The 18,086-nt window shown below is 36.2% G+C and overlaps 1 protein-coding gene across 1 annotated transcript; it reads right to left on the reverse strand.

The window, feature by feature from the left end:
* Positions 1 to 6,709: 6,709 nt before the first annotated feature.
* Positions 6,710 to 9,593, reverse strand: LOC135125708 (uncharacterized). Its single transcript, XM_064051366.1, has 2 exons — positions 9,170 to 9,593; positions 6,710 to 6,789 (listed from the first exon to the last, which is right to left on the reverse strand). The coding sequence occupies exons 1-2, from the start codon at positions 9,591 to 9,593 to the stop codon at positions 6,710 to 6,712; spliced, it is 504 nt and encodes a 167-aa protein (XP_063907436.1).
* Between the last annotated feature and the right edge of the window lie 8,493 nt (positions 9,594 to 18,086).

Consider the following 18,086-nt stretch of genomic DNA (forward strand, 5'->3'; position numbering starts at 1 on the left):
TTTGATTCCACACTTTCCCTAATAATTGTTGTCCTTACATTTCTTGGTGCTTCTTACTCTTATTCCACTTCACTTCTTTGTTTTCTACTACTTCTCTTTCGCTTTTGACGCTCGATATCTCTCGATTTTCGAGTTTGGATTTCGGAGCGTGTTCTGCTTATCGTAGTCAGGACCGTACCATTCTTACGGCTTCTTACATCTGGTTATTCTATATGTAACTTTGTAACGCAAGTAAAGCTTTTTCATTTACAGACAACGATTTTTTAAAAAATGTTTTTTGCTTTTCAAATGATTTCAATTTTAATTCGAAAAATTGTCGAGGTTTGTTAACATATTCGCTATGAAGTGTTTCCAAATGGCGTTTAAGTTTATTAGGCTTCATGCTGTCTGCTGCCAAAATTTTTGAGCAAATGACACACAGAGGCCTTTCTTCTTCATTTACTTCCGTACTGTACTATGTAGTAAATCCAAATTGTATGTATTCTTGAGAATATTTTCTCGATTTGCTTTTTGGAACCACGCTCGTCAATGCACTTGTTGATGCTTCACCATCGTGTAATACCTGTTTACGCCCACTTAAAAATTTTTGCATGATTCTGCATTAACGTCTCGATAAACATTGACCGGATCACTGAGTGTGACTTACCTTACAACGCTGTGTTTGGCTGGTACTAATTAGCAACGGACGAGATACTGCATTTATATGCGCTGGATGGTTTGGAGACGTTCCAGATCGGTCGAGAGAATTCGGAAATTTTTACAAAGCCGCAAATTGGCAAATGGGTCGCGAAGATGAAAAGGTTGAGAATCGCTGCAGTATGTAACCGGTCTCTCATGGACTTGTATCAATCGGGCAACTTAGTCAACTCGTTCGCCTATGGTTCGCGGCTTTCGGGGAGTAACTGAACGTCATCAGGTGATGCCACTTTTCCATAGAAATCACCAGCTATAGGGACTATACGATCGAAATTAAAAAATTGTTATGAGGCAATTTTTCGTCCCACTCGCTGTGGTCTTGATCGATAAAAGATTTTATGGCGGTACCAACTGTCCTATTCTTATTCCTTTCTACGAAGTTAGACTGGGGGTGGTACCTGGCAGTGTACCATATTGTTTCTTCTTTGTTCTTGGTGGCCAAATGCTGGAATTGCGTGCCAGCGAATTGGGTACCATTATCCGCGATTATATACTGGGGCACTCCAAAGACAAGAAAAACGCGTTTTACAAGATCGGGCTGATAGAACACGAAACTGCTCTCTTCAGCGCTAAAAGAAGTGAAAATTTGGTGAACCAATCGCTACAAGCAGATAACTATTGCGTTTACGGAAAAGGGGCAGTGGTCCCACTAAATCTATGGCAATTATCTGCCACGGAAACTGTACATTTTTTTCTTGGCCCATGAGTCCAAATGGTAGGAAATTGGGTGCCTTATGTTTCGTGCAAACTTCGCTGGCTGTTAGGTATTTACGCATGTCAGACTTCATACGCGGCCAGTAATAACGCTCATGAAGTAGAGATAAAGTTTGTACACAGGTACATATTTTTGTGACGGAGAAAGGGGCATGAATCAGCTACGGCGGGATCGCGTATTTTTTCGAATAAATCAGCTTCCAACACGTTGAACGTGCTGAGGGCATTATCGCGAAAAGTATCTGCCTCTTCCTTTCGATCCTCTGGAATCGGCAACCGCTCTATTCTACAGGACACGTGAGCTAAACGGGAGCAAACACGTTTGACCATACTATCAGTCGGAGGACCACCTTCGAATTCGAACCCGAGGGTTGTTAAACTGATCAACGTGGTGTTAATGGCGTTGATTTCCTGGTCCAGATCTAGGAACGTTAGAGAAAGAATGCTCGCCTTCTTCCGCAAAAGATTGCCAAGAACTATTCTGTTAGTTTCGACACCCTTATCCACACGAGCGCCCCGAATACGCAATTCGTAATCGAGTTCGAACTGTAATAAATACACGCAAGAATATTTGCTGGTTACCATAAAAAATAAATAATAAATTTCCGACTGTTTCCGACCACCAAAATGAAAATGAAAAAATGAACTACAGTGAGCCACGATAAAATACTGACAATTGAGATAATAAAAAGGTGATAAGAAATTTTACTTTCAAATCCAACGACCACAAAATCGTAGGTTACTGCTAGCAAAAAAAGAGGCAGCAAAAAAATCGGGCCACACGTTGGGCGCCAAATTTATGCTACTTACCTAGTGACAGAAGCCCTTAGATAGGTCACAGCTCCGGCTTTTCAACCGTTACACACCACACACATATCTCTATTTGAACTTGCAGTAATTTTAGAAAATAGGTCTCTAATAAGGAATGGGTTTGTTGGACTGCACTTTGGAAGCGAAGGAACTTCTATTGAAATAACTGAATATGATTGGGTGTCCATTAATGAAAGATTTAAATATTAGAAGTTTTTTTTTTTTAGTAAATATACAGGGTCATCATAAAATATTGTAGTCAACGATGTCCATGACTTTATTGACATTGTGTGCCGCCTTCCATAGTCAATTTAACTAATATTGGAATTTTTATTTTTGACGCCACATTAGTCGCTGCACTGTTTCGGCGCCAAGGCTTCATCAGATTCTGTCGGATGTCAATAATTTTTTCGTTTTTATTGACTACCCTGGTGTGTCTTCCCACACTTTGTGCGTTAATCGACGTGTCTTGTTGTTTTCATTTGCTATCTTCCGCTTTGTTCGAACTTCAAGTGTCTCAAAAAACAGTTTTTATCAAAAATTCAGATTATTGTGTAATAAACTCAAGTAATGAACACAGGGGAATGACTATGGTCAGTGTCACAAATTATTGTTTTAGGTTAGGATGGGTTATTCTTTGGAGCAAAACATGTTCATCATCATGTTCTATTACTGTCATGGGGTGTTAAATGAGGATGGGGACTGGGTGTACTCTGTGGATGCGTGTAAACGCGAGTATCTGGTGAAATATCCTGTTGTCGTCGAGGGAGAGTCTTTGAAGAACACATACGCCGAATTGTGGCCAGATTTAACGACAGTGATAGCGTCTCTAAGGGAAAACCGGCGGGGAGACCGCATAGTGAAGATGTTGTTGAAAATTTAAGGACGAGAATGGAACAAAGTCCGAAGAAATCTTTGTCAAAACTCCGGAGTACCATACAGTACGTGCCAGAAAATCGTAAAAGAGAAGTGAAAAGATTACGTTGGTTCAGAAGCTGCAACCAGCGGCTTTTCCTCGCAATGTCCGGTATTGTCCTTGGTTTCAAGCTAATATGGACGATAACAGGATTCTTGATTTGTCATTCTTTTCTGAAGAAGCCTGATTTCATCTGTCTACGTGTTGACGACTGGAGCTTTTTCCAGCCATATTTTGTGTTCATAGATCTAAAATGAAAGTCTTGTGTTGCTACACTTGGTTTATTGTTTCGCTTTCGGTGGTTACATCGCTGCTGGGTTTAAAATTAAAAAATTAACACAAAGTATAAAAATAAGAGGGGGTTAGGCCGACTTCCCCTGTGATCGCCGCCAATTCTTCAAAAGGAGCGAGCCACCCCAAAGGGAGCCGCTCCAAAGAGATCCGACTACACGCTCCGCCAGGAAGTCGTGTACTCTGAACACCTGCATCTTTGGAGCGTTGAGTTGCGGCAAAGGCGGCATGTTGCAACTACTACTTAACAATTAACACTACGTCAACTCACAGAACTTCAGGATTTGGAGTACAGAAAATCCTCACGCTTTTGAAGAAACACCATTGCACGTAGTGAAGATTGGTATGTGGTTAACTGTTTCCAGACGACGATTCATAGCCGCAATATTTTACCAAGTGACAAATTAATGCGACGAGATACAGGGAACAAATTTTGGATGTGTTTGTGAATCAGTTATTGGCTGAAGAATTAGAGTCCGGTTATTTTCAGCAAGATGGTGCTACAGCGCATACGAGAAAAGAAAATTTAAGATATTTGAAACAATTTTATGGCGATCGCATAATAAGTTTAACAGCCAATCCAGAGTGAATGAAGAAGCGTACCAGCCATTTTTGAAAATAAAAAAAGAGAAGTGGCTTTGTGTTTACGGAAACATCTTTTATAAAATACATACATGTGTATTTTACATTTTATTACATTTGTGCTAACTAAAATGAATGTGATCAGTAAACAAAATTGGATGTAAAAAGTGTCCGTAGGTACTACAATAAAAATTTTTATTTTTGGTAACTTTCATTTTTCTTTCTGTGGTAGTTGTACTCTCTTAATTTAAAACTTACTACCTGACCTGACCTGAGCTGACCTGACCTGACCTGACCTTTCGCGGAATCACAACTTTAGCAAAATTATTTTATGCAAAACTACTCATTGCAATTTTAAAGCAGTGGTGTTCTTTAATTGTGATAAGACTTGCTCTGCCATTGTCCATTACGTGATTTTTCACAATTTTTACCTTCAGAATACCTACAAAAATGTAATTTTTTATTTAATTACCGTGTTCATTGGTTTCGACAAATTTAAGCTCACTTTTTGGATTTCATAATTTGAAAAATTATTGTTTCTTTGCAAAACAGACCAGATGATTTATTCTGCTCAACTCTTATCGACTTTCCAAGGTGTAATTCATGACAAAGCTCTTAAACGTTTTTCTGATAATTTACAATTGTTGAAGGTCAAATGCGTTGCAGTAGCGTTCACAGATGCTCGATAACACTGCAACGCCTAATGCTTTGGCGTATTTTAGTGTCTATTTAAAATGAAATTAAACCTCAAATTTCAAAAGATTTTAAATCATTTTGGTGGTTAGCGGCACGAGAAAAATTTCAGTTGTTTTTCATAAGTGAGGTGACTAGGGTATTTTATGATCACGCTGTATTACATATTTTGTTGATAAATATTCGCATTTTCAGCAACGTTTAATTCCAAAGCTTTTGGTCGTAATAATTTTGTGGTCAAGCAACAACGATTAATCCTCATAGCACAGTTAGCGTTCATACACTAAACTTTATAACATAGTATAAATTTCCGCACGTAACAGCTTTAGTTAGATTCCCTGTTTCCGCGTAAAATCTACACACATCAAATCAAACCCCGAAATCGCATCGTTCGCAATAATTAGCCACGGGCTAATGGGCATTTAATTTAGTTAATTGTACGTACGAAACCGTAATCGTGATCGAGCACTCCGTACCGCACTTCTCTTTTCCGCAAACTTTCCCAGCTCTTTGAAAATTGGAATTAGGAAGAAATTGAGCCTTGATGGATTGGACAGTGCGTTTACAGCGAACGTAAGCCACTTGACTCCCGGTATTATGTTTTTATCCGGGATAAATAGGAATGAGGACGGAATTTCGTAGGAAATTTAGAAAGTCGTGCAATATACACGCAGCAACATAGCGGAGATGAGAGATATAAAAAGCGGTATTACGGAGAAATTGAAGTGGATACCTCAAGAGTTATATTTGTCCGCAAGAGCAGACGCAATTTTACACATTGCATTGTCTGCGGATGACCCGCTCGTAAAAAACGGGACGCTGCCACGGGATAACGAATTAATTTTCTGTAAAGATCGGTTATCGTAAAAACACGACGCAGGTTTAGGCTAATACGCGATCGGTGGTGGAATAGAAGACCGTTGACCCAGTTCGGAACGGCCGTTGGCTTTTTATTAGTTTAATCCCGAATTATTTTATATAGAGATGGCTTACGGTTATTTTTTCCGATGCATATAAAAAGGTGACGTTTATTTAGAGGAGACGCCTCGTAAGGTGCTCTCAATAACGTTTCAATTCTCTCTAGTGCTGTTTACATTTTTTTCATGCCGCAAAACAACTACTTTGCGGAGTCGGTTCAACAAACATCGAATTACGCACCACTTCTTCTGATGTTTCCAAACGTAAATGGAATGGCGGGACCTTAAAAATTATGGACAGGATAACGCATTTACTGGGAGATGTTCTTTCCTTCACAGTTGCTGTATTTACGTGTGGATAAAGCTCAGTCAAGTTTTTATTTTCTTCGTATCACCAAACATATAACTTATTGCTACGATGAGTACCAGATCGGAGTTACGACAGATTATATAAAATCATTAGTGTATCAGTCACCACGTTATTACTATTATACTAGCTCTAAGTAATTACCCGCACTATAAAGCGTCAAGAGCTTCTTGTTTCATCTTTATTGTTTCCCTCACCCATCTCATCTCCATCAATGTTAACATCAAATGGCAATGTTTGGTTTTTCATCAACAAGTCTTCGTCAGCAAAGTATAAACTTATGCTATTCTCTTACAATTTCTATGAAATCGTATCTTCGCTACAAACTTCAAGTATTGTTTTGTGTGTTGGTATTACTGATTTCATGTGGCACAATTCAGATTTGACTAATAAATTGATGGCTGCCAACAACGATTGCAAAAATCACTTTATTTTGATGACTTTTGAAAATAAAGACGTTAAATTTCCTTATTAGAGAAAATAGGATAGAAAAGCTGTTTTAAAGGGTCATTCGTTCTTTGAAGAAACTCGCCACACAAACTTGAACACCAGTAATAATAGCGCACCTTATAAAAACATGTTTTTCTTCAAACGTCAGAAAAATGGACCTTTGTATACCACCATACACATAGTAAAAGACGCATTTCAATGAAATGTCTATAAAAATGTTTTTTCTGACGGCGTTAGAAAAAGTGACTTTTTCTGCCGCCTTTGTTTCTGCTATCAATAAATTGAGATTATCACGGGTACTTGGTAAATGCTGACAGTTATCTTAAAAAGCAAATGCGCCGTGTGGTAGAATTCTGAAATTCCAGTTAGCAAAACCAGTCTAGTTGCTAGTTCTTTACGTCAGATCATTTCAGGATTATCAAAATAATGCAAAAGGGTGTTTAACAATAAGCAGTCAAATTGCTGTTTAAAGTTAAAAGAAAAGACAAATTGGAAAAAGCCAACAAAGTTGTTACCTCAGAAAAAATTTGGTCGAAAGTTATTTCGTCCCTAGGGTACAGACCAACAAGTCCCGCTTATTTAAAAAACTATATCATGTGATTTTGCATTTTTTTTCTGTTCCACTTAAGGCGGATATTTGTCGATCAATCTCATTTTTGGGTGATTCTTTTCAAAATTTTGTTACCACAGTTAGGTGATCGATTTGACACGTGCAGTAAAACTGATGCTTGTTTTCTTAACCTTCAAACTACCGGGTGAGGTCCAAACGGACCCCATTGATGCATTTTCCTATTTTTTTTCAGTTATTTCTGGTTTAACGATAGTGGTATTTTTAGTAGCTTCGATTAAGGTCTTTTGCTATGCATTCAAAAAATTTCAATTGTATAGGTGTAACAGTCTGTTACAAAAAAAAAATTAATATCTCGGGGTCCGCATTTTGGAGATTTTAATGCATCTGCAGGTCTTATTCTGAGAATTTAGTCTTACAAAAACCATTGTTTTATTCTTTACTAGTTTATAGACGGCGTTGCAGTTTTGTTACAAACTTGCAGGTGTCAGTATCGGTGTCAGTGTGACAATGTAATCACTGTAAAAAATTAAATTTTGTTTTATTAATGGCACCTTATCAAAATCGATATCAGTACAATCCCGGGGACCCTGTTTCGTCTATATAAGTAACATTGACAGAAATCAAGAAATTTTTGCATTTCCTGCAAAAGATTTCTTTGCCGAGAACATTCTACTCGTACTGTTAAATGTCAGGAATGCTGGAACAAAAAACTGTAACGAAAAATGCTTATTTAATATTGTTATATATTTTTTTTACTTGGTTGTGTTTAAAATTAATAAATAATTTGGATTCGCCAAAAATTTTTCATTAATCCTTTAATTTTGGCTAAATAAGGCCAGGGGGTCCAAGCGGACCCCACCCGAAATGATGTGCAATTTTTCCCACCCGGTAGTTTGAAGGTTAAATGTGTAATCGATGGGAAATTTCAACGTTCAAATACTGATTGAAATATCACACCTCAAAACTTGCCCTGTAGATTCCCTCATCTTACAGAACTAAAACTGGCGCATATCTAGACTAGAAAATTAGACAAACTATTACCATAAAACTTAACGTTTATTTTTCTAAATTGTAAATTCTTTTTAAAATCTCTTATTTTTTGAAATGTCGACGCATAAGAAAAAATATTATTATTATTATTATTAAATAAATGCGTTCGGGCAGAGGTTAAACCTGTTATGCCCGCGCAGCCTATTATTTACAAAACTATAATAAAAGTAGCAATATAAAGTTATTCAGTGCAGTAATGGTCATAGTTAATTTTAAATGACATTACAGAATTACTTAAAACTACATAGTCCGGTAGTGAGTTCCAAGGATCAAAAACTCTATTTGACAAAAAGTGCTGTCTACTCCGGGTTTTGAAATTCTCTTTTTGAAGCTTGAAAATATGTCCTCTAGTTCGTGTATCAGGATTGAGTGAAAATAGGTGCCTAATAGGTGAATTTGCAGTTGTTAAAGGCTGAAAAGTTGTAATAACATCTCCTCTTGTTCTTCTAACAGAGAGTGAAGTTAGGTTCATGGTGGCTAGTCTATCCAAGTATTGCGGACGATTTATACCATACGGCATTCTGGTTACTCTGCGTTGAGTAGATTCCAATAGTTTCTTATCTCTTTCCAGAACACGAGTTCAAACGTTATTTGCAAATTCTACTATTGGGCGAATATAAGTTTTATAAATTTTTGCTGTCGTTTGAACACTAGGTTGGACAAAAGTTTTAGATACTAAATAAATGATCTTATTTGCCTTAGCAATAATACGAGTTAAATGCTCTGACCACGATAGACTTGATGTAATCAACACCCCTAGGTCCAGGTACTCATCACATGTCGAGAGTTCCACGTTATTAATAAAGTATCTATGCCTAGGATTATTTTTTCCAATATATAATAATTTGCACTTACTGGTAAGAGAGGAGGTAACTAATCTTCACACCATCGTTCAGTTATAGTCAAATCTCTTTTTATTTTCTGATGGTCAGATGAAATACCATATATTTTTAAGTCATCTGCATAAAACGCATGAGGAGACTTTAATATACCACTGAGATCGGCGACATATGTAATAAAAAGAAGAGGGCCTAAAGTGGAGCCCTGAGGGACGCCACTTAAAACTGGGGCGGAAAGACTAAAACAGTTTCCGACCGTGAATTTGAAAATACGATCAGTGAGGAAAGATTCAATCCACCGGTGAAGAAGACCACTAATACCGTAATGTTGAAGCTTGAATAAAAGCCGCCGTTTGGGTACCCGGTCAAAAGCTTTGGAGAAGTCAAGATATGCAACATCTACCGAGTTGCCACGATTCACCTCCAGTGACCAATCCGATAGACAACACAACAAGTTGGAGGAAACAGACTTCCCTGGTACGAACCCATGCTGCTGTGAAGGGATTATCTTATGTTTCTGCAAAAAGTCTAGCGTTTTCTCGTAGATTATAGCTTCCATTATCTTCACCACCAATGATGTTAAACTAATCGGGCGGTAGTTGGCCGGATCAAATTTGTCGCCTGATTTATAAATCGGTTTAACTGTTGCAGTTCTCCAATCTAGTGGAAGAACTCTTGACTCCAAAGATTCGTTCATTAAGAAACGCAAGGGTTTACAAAGTGAGGTCGCGCAGTTATTTAAAACATTTGCGGAGATATTATCCGGGCCAGGAGAGGTAGATATATTTTATCTTTTTAGTCTTTCATAAACCGCAGTTTCGGTAACACCCACATTTGTAAGTTGATCGGAGTTAGGCGGTGAGTAAACGGTAGATGAGACTGTGGGAGGCTCACATACAAATGCCTCAGAAAATGACTTGGCGAACATATTGGAAATGACTTCGTGACGATCTATAAGAACCCATTTAGAATCGCGCAATTGTGGAGTTCTGACAGGGCTTGATAGAGCACACTTGATATACTTGTAAAAACTTTTAGGATCTTTGTTTTCACCAATTGTTTTCTCATATTTATTTCTGGCATCTTTGATAATTTTTGACAGCTACTTTGAGACTACTCGATGTACATTATAATCCGCCTGACTACTTGTTCTTCTGAATCTACGCCATAAACATCTTTTCCTGTTGATAAGCTTAAGGATTCTATTATATATCCATGGCTTTTTATATGACTTTTTCAGTGTTATCGTTTTTGACTTAGATTCTATTAAGTCGTTAAACTTTTGCTTAAAAATGTCCCAATTGTCACATACAGAAGAGCCGGTGAATCATGATGACCAGTTTAGTTTATTTAGTTCATTATCCAGTGCACTAAAGTCGACAATTCTTTTCTGGTATACCATAACCTTGCTATTCCATATAAAACACATCTGTAATTCCGCCTACAAGACCGAATGATCTGATTTTCCAATAGGGTCTAAATATTCTAAATTGGCTAGTAAGTTTTCATCCGATTTTATAAGAAGATCTAATTTCGAGGGTTGTTGCTGCAATCTATATCGAGTAGGTTGATCTACTAACTGCGTTAAGTGACTATCGATGAGTAATTCACGTAACGTTTGTGATGCATTACTTAAGCATTGAGAAATATTTATAGGCCATGTTACTTGAGGCATGTTAAAATCACCAAATAAAAATAGGTGATTATTATTTGAAGCTACATCCGAAAACATCGCAAATAAATTAGAATCGTGAGGTAATAATGAGTCTGGAGGACGATAAATGCAACCGATGACAAAATTGATGGACCTATTAGAAATTTTTAAAAAAAGAGAATCAATTCCTTTGGTATTAACATTTAAAGGATCTACAAAAAATTTGACCAATACAGCGTCTGATACGTAAATGCAAACACCACCTCCTCTTTTACCAACACGGTCACTCCTAAAAACTGTATACCCATTAATGGCAATTATACTGTCAGGCAAAGCAGCTGAGAGCCAGGTTTCAGATAAAAAAATAAACGCTGGTTTTTCATAATCATAAAATACAAACGCACAAAGTTCATTAAATTGGGCAGTCAGCGAAGCTATATTAGTCTAAACTACCGAGCTAGTAAAATTATTAGTATTAGGAGTATTATCATTCATTTGTTGGTCACTGAATTTTGCGAAAGAAGTGCTGTCGTTTGTGTCTTCCCAGTATTGCTTTTCGCAGTGTTGAACATGTCCATTTGACGTGAGAAGGCCTTCCGTAACTTTCGTTGAATATTTAAACATCTACTTTTGACATTTCTGTATTGTAATGCCGGGTATACATATCTCATGCAACATAAATACTACACCTTCTATATTAGATGTAAAATCGAGGAGATATTCTATAGGATCTGGTTGCTGATTGATGTTGTCCATCACTTCGATTAGTTGATCAAAATCCAAGAGAAATTCATGATCTGTATTCTCAATAATCTGCTTTGCTGGGATAAATTTTTCTGCAAGTGACGTTAAGCTTTCTAAAGATTCACTAGGTTTAAGTTTCTTATGAGACGTTTCTTCCGTATCTAAATTTCCTAAAGAGTCCGGTGATTTAAGTGAAAAGTCCAAGGGACCTGCATCTTCAACTGGAGATGAATCTTTAGTTCTTTTATTACTCGCCACCACTCTGCGTAGGCTGCAGATGATGTCCGAGGGATATCGTTAGTAGGTGTATTCTGCTCGGGGAAAATAGGCTCAGTTTGTGCATTAGCCCTTTCAGCAGTTGCTTCATTATTTTGTGGGCAGTCATTTGTTATATGTCCCAATTGTCTACACTTATAACAAACGTTGTCGTAACTTAAAAATATTCTATAATTTGTGCCCTCAAATTTTATAAGCAGAGATCATGGTAATTCAATGTTGTCGTCCGGCTGCACAAATATTTGTCTCCTAAAACTTAGTACATGGGCATATTCACCTCCAGGAAGACCTGCTCTTAAGAAAGTCATAGGAGAGATAACCATGAACCCTAGGGTCTTGATACTATTGACGAAAATATCGTGCGGGATTGAAGGGCAAACATTTGATAATATTATTCTTCTAGCAGGATTGATGAGACGCCTTATGTCAATTAAATGATTTTGTATCGTTAACACAGGATGATCAGTTACAACTTTGTCTACAAGGGATTTGCTGCTTAAATAAACACATATGCGGTTATTAGCAATCCGAGACGCGAAAACGACGTTTTTTGGTTGCACTAGGGTACCTACTGCACTTACATATTCAGACAATTTGATGTCATCAACTCCGCCTAAAATAATTGCGTGGTCTTTGTCTGGGAATACATTCATTGTTGACATCACAGTATAGAGATCAATTCATATCTATACTGTGTTGACATCCTTATTCTGAGAGTAGAGTAGGCAGCCCAACAAACTTCATTAAAAATGAAGCTGATAGCCCACCTCACTACAAACAGTAGAAATAAAAACTGGTCGAAAAACAACGTAAATTTGGTAAAAAGCGACCAGTTACCAAATTACTGTCGTTCCAAATGTGGATTCAGCAGCGATTACTGTATCTAAAGTATGCTTACGTATCACAATAATAGTTTTGGCGATATTATTGAGAAAAATCAGAACCGAACCTCTCTTGCACAGAACACAGTGTTTTTTTCCCCCACAGTAACTTATTGAAGAAGAGTAAATCTAAATCTAAAGTTTCGTTTTTTTCTTCAAATTCAAGCATATCCAGCGCCGTCGTACTACACATTAGATGTAAACTCATTTCTACAAAGGACAATTTAGAAAAAACAATAATCGTTAACGTACGTAGTGTTAACTAAGATTTAGTTACTGGAACTACAATCGAGCCTTGTTGCATTCAGCTGGTTAGGATGATTATCATTTTCTTCATACAGATACGTTCTTTATAGTGTTACGTTGCGCAGACGAATAAAATCGCCGTGGGTAAAACTCAACAATTTATTTCTTACTAACTCAAATTTACACGACTAACTGCACAACAATTATGTACAAACTAATTCCAGCGCAACTTGGCTGGCTCTTCTTAACATTCGCTGGACTCGTGGTTCGACTGAATCAACTGGGGTGAAGTGTACACCATCCGTTAGCTCCAGGCAAGATCATCCAGCTGATAAAAGCGCACATTGTTTCGACTACCCTTATGCGAGTTTTGAGCAGTCTTACGAAATTTAATGCCAGCCTAATAAAGAAGGGTTCGTATCGAATTGATTTTGCGCCCACTATCTTTAGAAGTTTTTACACTTAAACTGATAATCACTTTGAAGGATCGCAAAGTGTGAAAAGTTGTATCCTTGTTTTTCTTTTTCCCAATCAATAAAACTGATAATAATGAATTCCTGTCTAAATTGTGGCATATTCAGCAAAGCAAAAAACCCATCCAGCTTGCAATGTGATGCATGTCAAGGGGCACTACATATAAGTTGCCTCGGTGTATCCGAAGACGGAATAAAACTAACCAAAACAAAGTCTAAACCTGTGAAAATTTTTAGTAACACATATGGTGCAATTTAGAGATATTAAAAATGTAATTGTAATGATTCAATCTGAATTCAATGCCCAAGTCGATAAATTAAGAGAGGATTTCAAGACTCAAATTGTCAATATTAAATCATCTCTAGAACAACCTAAACCAGAATCTATGTTTCAACAGAAGATATAATACAAGAAGCAGTAGCGAGACAGAAAAGAAAGAAAAACATTATCATGTTTGGGTTGCCGAAAACGCCTCAGCAGTGTGTGAGTGACAAAACTTTTGGTGAAATCAACTCGCAGCCTCCAAAAGATAAAATTAATACGGTTACCTATAGAAGTTTTAAGTATTTTGATACAAATGAATTTTCTCGAGATGCCTCCCTTATAAACTGGAATCATATTATTAATCTTGAATCTATTGACAAGTTATCTTTTTTTAACTCAGCAATAATAGCCCTCTTCGACGTTCATGCTCCTCTCAAAACTACCACCACTAAGAGACCTGCTAAACCTTATATAACCGACAATAAAGGAAATAATCAAACTCAAAGACAAAGCAAGGAAAAAGTATATTCAATCTAGAGAAAAAACTACTTTAATCTCTATTGATCCCAATTTGGTGTGAATTCCTTAATTACAATAGACACCACAATCCACATCAAACTTTAGAACTTACATTAGTAACTGCGGAAGAAGTCAAAAATGCTCTATTATCTATAAAATCTAACGCCACCGGATTGGACAACATAAGTCTGCAGATGCTTAAACTTATTTTTCCTTTCTGTGTAGACATAATTACTCATTTAATTAATACATCCTTTTTATTAGGTATGGTTCCTAAAGTGTGTTGTTGTTCCGCTAGCCAAAGTTACGAAAGCAACTAAACTGACAGAATTGCGTCCGATTAGTCTATTGCCAGTCACATCTAAAATAGTTGAGAAGATTATCGCCTACCGAATTACGAAATACATGAATGAATTTAATTTTCTACCTTCATATCAGTCTGGTTTCAGAAGAAATTGCAGCACTTGGATCGCCTTACTGAAAACAACTTCTGACATCTCGACACCCAAGCAGCAGACTGTCGTCTAATTCACGTCAATTTTTGGTCATAACTCGTCGGCGACGTCATTCGCCCAAAAAATCACGTGAAAATGACGAGATTTTAATGACTTACATCTGACGTCAATTAATGACGTCAAAAGGCCGTCCTTTCTTCGTCATTTTTTATAGATTATATGATCAATTAGATGTGGGTCGTCGTATTCTTTAAAAAGTAGCCTTCATAATGCTAATGAACATAATTTTATTTTAGATTTGAAAGAAATACAAAACACATGTGCGAAACGAAAGAAATGCTAAAGGAAACGAGTGAAAAAATCTCCAACATGGAAACGTCATCAAATCTGACAACTGAAAAAGAAAACAAAAATAGAAATTATGCCGCCAAAACCACACCTAAACAAATTTTGACGAATTACAAGATTATGTCTGCATATTAGAACAAGCAGATTTCTTTGTAAATTAAAAAAATACAATGAATTCACATATACATATATAACATTAATATTGGATATTATATACCGGTAGATGCCTGTAATACTACGATACTTTTTGGTAACTTACTATTTACACATACACATTTCGCTTCATTCCAAAAAGTATTGACAACGAGATTTTCCTGATAGGCTGTACGTTTTTGTCAATGCAACCGTTTTACGATTATCCGTTAGATTCAAGTAAATTTAGCATTTTTAAAATACAGAATTTGTCTTCTGCTTTAAGCTGTAATCCCTTAAATTTAATAATAGTCAAATGCTTGCTATGATTGCATTTCCATTAATCCATGCACTCTAACGGGTTTTTCTTTTCAGTGCAATAAATTGAGGCAAACTTAAAAAACTTAGGTTATTGATATGATTGTTAAAACAGAATTAATTCTTAACGGTACTTTTTTGTGTGTTGGGGACAGTCAAGTCGTCGTGAATTAGATAGTTTTACATATACTGTGGTTTTACGGTGCATTTTCAATCAAGTTACTTCAACAATGCGATTCAGTTGTCTGTTCCCTTTATTCTAGTTTTTTTTAAATATTTTTTGTAAATAGATTTGTTTGTGCTTTTAAGACTCATCTATAGTTTATTATATGTACTTTTTTTTAATATTCTTTGTAACTAAATAGATTTCTTTGTGTTTTTAAAACTGATTTTTCTTTAAATAGCATATTTTATTGCATTTATTTTTGATTATATGTTGTACAATATCCTTTTTTTGATTTATACTAATTATACTCGTAATTACCTGTATGTAGATTTGTTTGTGTTCTTAGGAGTGGTTTATCTTTAATTTGTTTAATTGACATATTTTTTATTTGTTTATTGAAGTTCATTGTTGGTTGTACAAAATTGTAGTAAATTTAATTTTTTTACACTAATTTGTTTTAACTTTAATTAATATATACTTTGTTTTGGGCTTTACTTGGTGATTATAACGAATTATTATATTTTATTTAAGCTAAACAATATAAAAAAATAAAATTATTTTAGCGTTTTATGTATATTTTTTTCTAAAAATCAAAATATAAAAAACGTCTTAAAATGGACAATAAATGCCGTCTCTAGGACGTCAGTAAATCACGTCAATAATTCGTTACAAAATGACGACTCTAAGACATCAGTACATCACGTCAATAGTTCGTGAGAAAATGACGTCATCTAGACGAGACATTTGACCGTCATTGGTACGTCAATATCACGTGAAATCTTTGGTCACTATGACGTAAATGATGACCATTTATTCACGTGAAAAAGACGACATCATGTTGCCTGGGCAGCTCTCGATGGCTCCCAGTTATGTATACTAACGCTCCTGGAGTACAGTAAGGCATTCGACATGGTGAATCATCAACTACTTTTAGCGAAACTTAGAACTATGATCTAGCCGAAGCATTCTGCAATTGGTTCAACAGCTATTTATCGAATAGAACGCAAGTCGTCAAATTAGAAGATAACGTGTCGTCAGAAATTGAAAAGAATGTAGGAGTCTCTCAAGGTATCTCTCTGTCTGCAATGCTTTTCACCATTTTTACTGCAGATTTACCATCCTGTCTATCCTCAGACGTCTCTGCTCATCTATACGCGGACGATACACAAATGTATGTCTTTTGTAATCCTCAAGATATTAACTCAGCGGTATCCTTACTAAACAAGAACCTGGAACGTACGTCAGAATGGTCCTCAAATAATGGTTTACGTCTCAATGCAAATAAATGTAAATGCATGTGTTACGCGCAGAAGCTCTATCTTTATTAAGTAGCGATATTAGAATTCACGGCAAAGTAATTAATATCAGCATGTGCGAAAAAAAAAACTTAGGTCTGTTAATAGATTCACATTTGAACTTTCAAAAACATGTTATTATAAAGTGTAAGAATGGCTATTTCATATTGCGTAGCTTACATCAATATAGACACATTTTACCGACTAAAGAAAAATGGACATTAATTGACAGTTTCATTTTAAGTCTACTAGATTATTATTGTGTGGTATATTTTAGTTTTCTTAATGGTAAATTTAAGAACAAGATCAAGGTATTATGCAATTGTTGCTTACGATTTGCATTCAACATAAGTAGGTTTGATCATGTTACTCCTGTATATAACTCTGAAAAAATTTTAAAATTTTAATTCAGTTGTCAGTACCTTTTAGGATGTATCCTATAAACTGAATAGTCCAGATTATTTAAAACAACTTCTTATTAAGCGATCAGAATTTCACAGTCTTAATCTTACTATAAAGCACCTTTATTCATCAATAAATTTAAAGACTTAATCTCGTTCCCGAAGGTGGGCTCCATTTAAACCAGCATTCCCTTCTCGATGTTTCGCAATCGAGGTCATTCTCGAATCCATCACGACTTCGGCTTCCAAGCCTTTCTTTAGCGAATGCCGCGTCGTTCGGCCGATGAGTCATACTACATACTAGAAGAAACATATACATACTAGAAGACCCATAGACGTCGTGCCGGAGCGTCGTATGGGTTTATTTCGTAACAATAGTATTATTTGTGTATTGATGCTACCTCTAAAATTAATTAAGACTTGTAACCTGAGAGACATAAAAATCATTCGCAAATTGATTATAAAAATCTGGTCGAAGTTTATTTCGACAGAATTTGTCTCTCGCCTGAAGTACAGTCCAATAAATTCCGCTTCTTCGAAAAATGATAAAAAATTATTTTGCAATTGTTTTTTTTTTGTGATAACCTCCATAAAGTAAAAACTATCGGCATAAATAACACTCCGTAGCCCTTGCGTTGTGGGAGATCAAATTCCAAGGGGACGTGGTCCGCACATGCAAAGACAATAATAGTCAGGGGCGGCTTGTCCTATGAGGCAGGTGAGGCAGTGCCTCACCAATGAATTTTACGCCTTATTAAGATTTTTACTATTTTTTAACGACACATTTCGGCCAATAATTTGTGTCTTTTTTCTAAAATTTTAAAAATAAATATGTAAAATTATATTCTTATTTTTATCTCAGTAGGTACTCGTTGCTCCCTTAATTAAACAGCGCGCTGAAACACTCGACACAACATGTATTTTGTGACGCGAATGAGGCAAACTTGAAGCTTGCCTCTAAAGCAGATATAGAAATCATATCATTAATAGGCAAGCAACCTGCAATACACTCATAAG

This window comes from Zophobas morio, unplaced genomic scaffold, assembly GCF_036711695.1.
Source record: "Zophobas morio isolate AGI-343-1 ecotype UQ-CSIRO unplaced genomic scaffold, CSIRO_AGI_Zmor_V1 ptg000009l, whole genome shotgun sequence".
Taxonomy (NCBI): domain Eukaryota; kingdom Metazoa; phylum Arthropoda; class Insecta; order Coleoptera; family Tenebrionidae; genus Zophobas; species Zophobas morio.

What these genes read in the sequence shown, in the direction of transcription:
- LOC135125708 (XM_064051366.1), bottom strand. Translation starts at nt 9,593, where the DNA reads ATGAACGAATCTTTGGAGTCAAGAGTTCTTCCACTAGATTGGAGAACT. An exon ending in TGAATCTTTCCTCACTGATC is followed by an intron (nt 6,790 to 9,169) that starts GTATTTTCAAAT and finishes CTGGAATTTCAG; the next exon opens with AATTCTACCACACGGCGCAT.